Below are 5963 nucleotides of genomic sequence, written 5' to 3' on the forward strand. Positions count from 1 at the left end.
TTTTTGTGTGTGTGTGTGTGTCTTGTTTTAAAAGGAATGCTGTCTGTCTGGGCCTCACCTTTCATTACAACAGAGCCTTGTAACCAATTGCGTTTCAAAACCTTATATCTGGAAGACTTATCAGGGCTTTGGCCTTGAAAGGAATGTCTTCCTCCTGATGTTTGCTAAGCAAATGATGTGTGAAGGAGTGTAATCTCTCTTGCAGTGGCAAAGGAACACACGCTCTGTGTTTGTTTCCGTCTTTGGTCTATTAATTTCTTGTCAAAGGGGTTGTATTTTTGTATCTTTCATGTGTACATATAAATATTTTTATAGGGAATGAAAAAGACTCGAGTAGACGCAAAAAAAATTGGTCCTCTTAAATTGGCTGCCCTAAATGGACTCTCCCTGTCTCGACTGCCTCTGCCTGATGAAGGGAAGGAAGTACCTGCCAGAGCAACGAATGACGAAAGGGTACGTGTGGGCCGCGTGGGGCTGTGTGCCTTCCTGGGGACGAGTGGCAGATACTACAGAAATACCTTTGTGAGATTTTGGTGAATTTTCTAACACGATGTAATAATCATAAATGGGTATTAAGGAATTTTATAATGTGGGCCTCAAAATCGAGGCAAGTGTATAGCTAATGTCCTAACTGATAATTTCAGTCTTGAATGTTGATTAATTTTTTGTTTCCGAATATTCTTCTTTACCTTCTTATGAGTATACATAGGAAAGGAATGGCTGCTTTCATTCCAGACAGCAGTTACTAAATTTTTCAAAGCTTCCCTTGTGACTGAGATGTATTTTCTGTAAGGGTTTCTCAAAAGCACACAGGCATGAATTTGTTTTACAGCTGGGTCCTGGAGGCAGTTTCCCATATTTCCTACCACTTTCAGTCTTTCGTATGTCATACATTATAAATCGAAGCATTTGTTCAAAGATGCTGGAATTGATTATCCTTCCTATAGATTTACTGTTCTCTAGGAGAATTCTGTTTGTTATAGGTTGCAAAATTGACCACAGATTTAGAGACGAATTGGACAAATTGCTTTAGGACAATTTTTAACCTTAAACAAAATTTTGCAACATAGTTCTCACCAACAAAATTATGTCTTTGTTCTTTTAAATCGTATCGTTGTGGCTTGTTAACATTTAACTTTGGTTTCACCTAGAATTTTCAATATCAGATAATGAATGCTAGACTTGAAGCAGAAAACAAGATTTCAAACGTGCCATCAAAATACAGCTGTGCCGTGTGGCTATCCTCATATCATTCCACATATTCTCTTTTATAGTGTAAAATTCTGGAACAACGGTTAGAACAGGGAATGGTATTCACAGAATATGAAAGAATTCTTAAAAAACGGCTAGTTGACGGTGAGTGCGCAACAGCACGACTCCCTGAAAATGCAGAAAGAAATCGATTCCAAGATGTTCTTCCCTATGATGATGCTAGAGTGGAGTTGGTCCCAACTAAAGAAAACAACACTGGTTACATCAATGCTTCGCATATTAAGGTAGGAGGAAAGTATAGAGTAATAAGCAAGACGTGCAGTTTTGATAAGTTACGAGAATGGTACGAATTGTATTCATGTCTGTTTAGAATACAGACATTTTAAAATTTGTTCGTTTTTATTCATTTATTTTTTTAATAAACACCCTAGTTTTGAGCCATTGTGATAAACTGTATTATACCTGGGAAATCCATACACCAGTGCTAAAGAGTTTCTCTGACAGAGCCAGGGTCATGTCTACTCTTTCCATGTGGTAAATCCCTCTGCCCCCAACACTGTCATCAGGGCTCAGGGAGCACTTATTTGCCTGGCTTTAGAACTTTGTCCCTCTATATCTGAAGGAACTCTTTCTGGCTCTCAGGAGCCATAAATTGTTAGTTTTGCCTTATCACATACTTATATGCCTTTTTATGTAACAAAAATTTCTGGGCATTTTTTGATGGTGTTCACAAAGGTTTTTACTTATGAAGGTACCATCTGGTTCTCTTTGTATATTCCCTGTAATCATTTTTAAATATCATTTTGTTCTTTGAAGCAGCACTTTTTTCCTGGAAACAGTGTAATGCCATTTAACTGGAGTAATGTTTATGGTGAGAGATAGGGGGCTGGTTTCATTTTTCTGTATATGGATATCCAGTTTTCCCAACACCATTAATTTAAGAGGCTGTCGTTTCCCCAATGTACATTCTTGGCATCTTAACTGGGGTTAAGTTAACACCCATTAAAATGGAGAAGTGATGATTTACAACAGGTGTTTGAGTAAAGCCAGATGTTCTCTCTTCTCCATCATTGTACCCCTTGTTCATGCTGGCTAGATGCAATTCTTCATTTTGGGGAAGGAGAAATCTTATAGTGGGTAAATGTCTGTGGACAGGTGTTTTTCTTCTTTCCTACATTTTCTCTGGTTTGCAAGTAATATTTGGTAAGAGAACAATCTGATACCTGAGGCTTTCTGAAGACCTGGCAGTCTGCCTATGAATGCCAGTACTCCTTGATGGTTTTGGGAATTTATGCATGTTCCATTCTGTTTTTTAATATGGACATAATTTATTTAAAAACCAAGCATTTCTTTGGAGTAACTCACCCAGTCTCCATGTCTGGATGGAGAAGAATTGAATAACACTGTAGTTCTATAGTGATATTTCAAAATCTTCAGAAGCAACCTGACAAATAGTGGAAAGAGTATGAGTTTCAGAATTGGATGGGGTCTGACTCTTAGGTCTACCACAGACCAGTTGTAGGACCTCATTTTACTTACCTCTAAATAAAGAAATGGTGATACCTACCCCATAGGCTTCCCTTTAGACCTTTCCTCACTAGTACTTGTTTGCTGTTAATCACCTGGTATCCACCTACAGTGTCTGCCACTAAGTGGGTGCTCAGTGAGAGGATATGGAGCCGTGACTGGGAGGCTAGCAGCCCTGAGGGAGAGTGTGTATGGAACAGGGCTTGGCTATTATGGAGAGTGATCTTAACTCAGAAGTCTAGAGATGAGGCTGGGTGCTGTGTCTCATGCCTGTAATCATAGCACTTTGGGATGCCAAGGCCGGAGGATTGCTTGGGGCCAGAAGTTTGAGACCAGCCTGGGCAACATAGCGAGACCCCATCTCTACAAAAAAAAATTTTTTTTTTTGATTAGCTGGGTGTGGTGGTGGCATGCCTACCGTCCCAGCTACTCAGGAGGTTGAGGTGGGAGGAGTGCTTGTCACTATTGATTGTGCCATTGCACTCCACCCTCTTAAAAAAAAAAAAAAGTTTAGAGATGAGAGACTACCTTAGATAGGAAGATACACTTCTTTTTCTAGAAATCTGACATTAGCTTAGGTTTTTAGCTTAATTGCTAAGCTTTTTTCCAACATGCTTAGTATTTCATGAGGGGAAACGGTTTAAAATTTGGGGTACAATGATGTTGATATTATTTTTATAAGAAGAGGAGCAATAGCAGCAACAACAGCTACTCACTGAGTACTTATTTGCCAGGCACTGTTTATATTGACTCAAATACAACAGCCCTTAAGGGCAGGCAATATTTTTATAAATGAGAAGTGAGATTCAAAGAGGTTCAGCTGATTGCCATAGTTACGTAGATATTATGTGTATTCACTGAACATAAATTTATAAAGATGTCAGTAATGGACGTTACATTGACAAGGGAAAAGATTAAGATAAAAATCCTTCCTTATTTTGCTGAATAGTTTACTTTTGTAGTACTACCATGAATACATACATACCTATATCATATACACACATAGCAATTTTTTAACCTTTCCTAATTTCAGGTCTCTGTCAGTGGGATCGAGTGGGATTACATTGCCACACAAGGACCATTACAGAATACCTGTCAGGATTTTTGGCAGATGGTATGGGAACAGGGAATTGCAATTATAGCAATGGTGACAGCAGAAGAGGTACGTACTTGTTTCTCTTAATTGATTTTCCTCAGCTTTCGAAGAACAGTTACTATAATCACCTAGAATCCTGACCTTTAGAGAAAAAGGCAGGGCAGGGTTCCAGTCTGAGTTTGAGATGCTGTCTGTGTGAAACGGCAGTGCTGCTGGCGCTTGTGGTGTTTAATTGTACTTGTCTTTACCAGGAGGGTGGAAGGGAGAAGAGCTTTAGGTATTGGCCACGACTTGGTTCCAGGCACAACACCGTCACCTATGGAAGGTTCAAGATCACAACGCGGTTCCGCACAGACTCTGGTTGCTATGCCACTACAGGCTTGAAAATGAAGCACCTTCTCACGGGGCAGGAGAGGACAGTGTGGCATCTGCAGTACACAGATTGGCCTGAGCATGGCTGTCCAGAAGACATCAAGGGGTTTTTGTGTGAGTGTCTTTGTTCCCAGGACAGCCTCAACTGAGTTGTCGATTTGATACGCTTTAATCCCTGAGTATTTTTCTATTTCATTGATTTTTCACAGCATACCTGGAAGAGATCCAGTCTGTTCGACGCCATACAAATAGCACAAGTGAACCCAAAAGCCCCAACCCTCCGTTGCTGGTCCACTGCAGTGCTGGAGTAGGAAGGACTGGCGTCGTCATTTTGTCAGAGATCATGATTGCCTGTCTGGAACACAATGAGGTGATGACTCTTATGCTAAGCCTGACCTTTTTTGGTGGGAATAAGGCTGGGGAAGAGAGGGAAGTTATGACCTAATAGCTCTTTTTGAACACATTTTCTTGGACTGTGGAGGCCTCAAGATGTTATTAAGTGCTTCTTGCAAAAGGTTGTATCTTCTTAGAGATTCTCAGTACCTATTAGCATATTAAATACCATGAGAAGTCATATAATAAATAAAGCTGTTTAATCTGTTTTACCCAGTGTTTTTCAAAGTTGAGGTCATTACCCATTTTTCCTGGAATAACTATTAACTTTTCAAGGATGGTTAGCATGGTAGCCCTGTCTGGGACGTACTGAGCTGACACTGACAGCACTTAGCACACTGTGTTTTTGTTGAATCTTGGGATTTGGTGAGATGTGGTCATTTACATCCCACCAGACAAAGCCAAGGAGCTACACCCAGGGAATTTTGAAGAAATAGTCCACATGGTCCTCCTATTTATGGTTAAAACTAATCAGAAGTAGGCAATCACAGGTTATTTATAGAAGATGCTAAGGTAGAAAAGACACTGTCTGCTAATCAGATTTCTGCTGGGACACCAGCTTTCCCCGGTCCTGTCTCTCCCCAGGGGAGCGCATTACCTTCATCCCGGTTTCTCTCATCCTAGGTGCTGGACATCCCGAGAGTGCTGGACATGCTGAGGCAGCAGAGGATGATGCTGGTGCAGACCCTCTGCCAGTACACGTTTGTGTACAGAGTTCTCATTCAGTTCCTGAAAAGCTCCAGGCTCATCTAAGCTCCCACACTTGTTCTGGGGACCTAATCATGTGAAGCGTTTACAGCTAAAAAAGAAAAAAGCAGTGCTTGCCTAACTCATACTTGCCCAATTCACACTCGCTGCCCCTCGACACTTGATCAGGCAACGCTACATCGGGACGTAAATGGCGCAGTGTGAATGGCAGCGCACTGAAGGAAATCTGCAAAGCACGAGGCCGGAGAGGGGGTTTCTGGCCTGGGAGAGGTGCTGAAGGAGGACTTGGTTTCGAGGCCCTTGTCCTGCTCTGGTCTGTCCGATTTGCAATACTTGCACACGTTTTGGAGATTGTATTTTGTACACAATTCTCTATTTTACTGAAGCTATGCTGGGCAATTCTGGCAATCATTAAAACGCATAGATTTCTATCTTAAACTAGTTTTTGATAATGGAATTTTATTTTATGACTAAAATATTTAGGGATTTTCTTAGCGAGAAACCGAACTTTCCATGGGGATGATCCACAAATATGAGTGGTTCCTGTCTAACTTTGTATTTAAAACCATGTTATTATCTTTTGTTATTTTTAAAAAACCTTGGGTACTTAATGGTTTGTTACCAAACTGAAAACTGTAAGGAGATTCTACAAGTG

At 40.6% G+C, this 5963-nt stretch overlaps 1 protein-coding gene across 1 annotated transcript in view; it reads left to right on the forward strand.

Moving 5' to 3' along the window:
* The window catches only part of PTPN21 (protein tyrosine phosphatase, non-receptor type 21), a 63191-nt gene extending 57442 nt beyond the window's left edge, over positions 1-5749 (forward strand). Inside the window, exons 13-18 of the mRNA XM_012640416.1 lie at positions 316-453; positions 1275-1496; positions 3773-3901; positions 4087-4321; positions 4417-4577; positions 5225-5749. Of these exons, the coding sequence (XP_012495870.1) occupies positions 316-453; positions 1275-1496; positions 3773-3901; positions 4087-4321; positions 4417-4577; positions 5225-5353 (1014 nt within the window). The 3' untranslated portion in view covers positions 5354-5749. The remainder of the gene's footprint in view (positions 1-315; positions 454-1274; positions 1497-3772; positions 3902-4086; positions 4322-4416; positions 4578-5224) is intronic.
* The last annotated feature ends 214 nt before the right edge of the window (positions 5750-5963 follow it).

This window comes from Propithecus coquereli, unplaced genomic scaffold (genome assembly GCF_000956105.1).
Source record: "Propithecus coquereli isolate 6110/MARCELLA unplaced genomic scaffold, Pcoq_1.0 Scaffold152, whole genome shotgun sequence".
NCBI classification, from domain to species: Eukaryota; Metazoa; Chordata; class Mammalia; order Primates; family Indriidae; genus Propithecus; species Propithecus coquereli.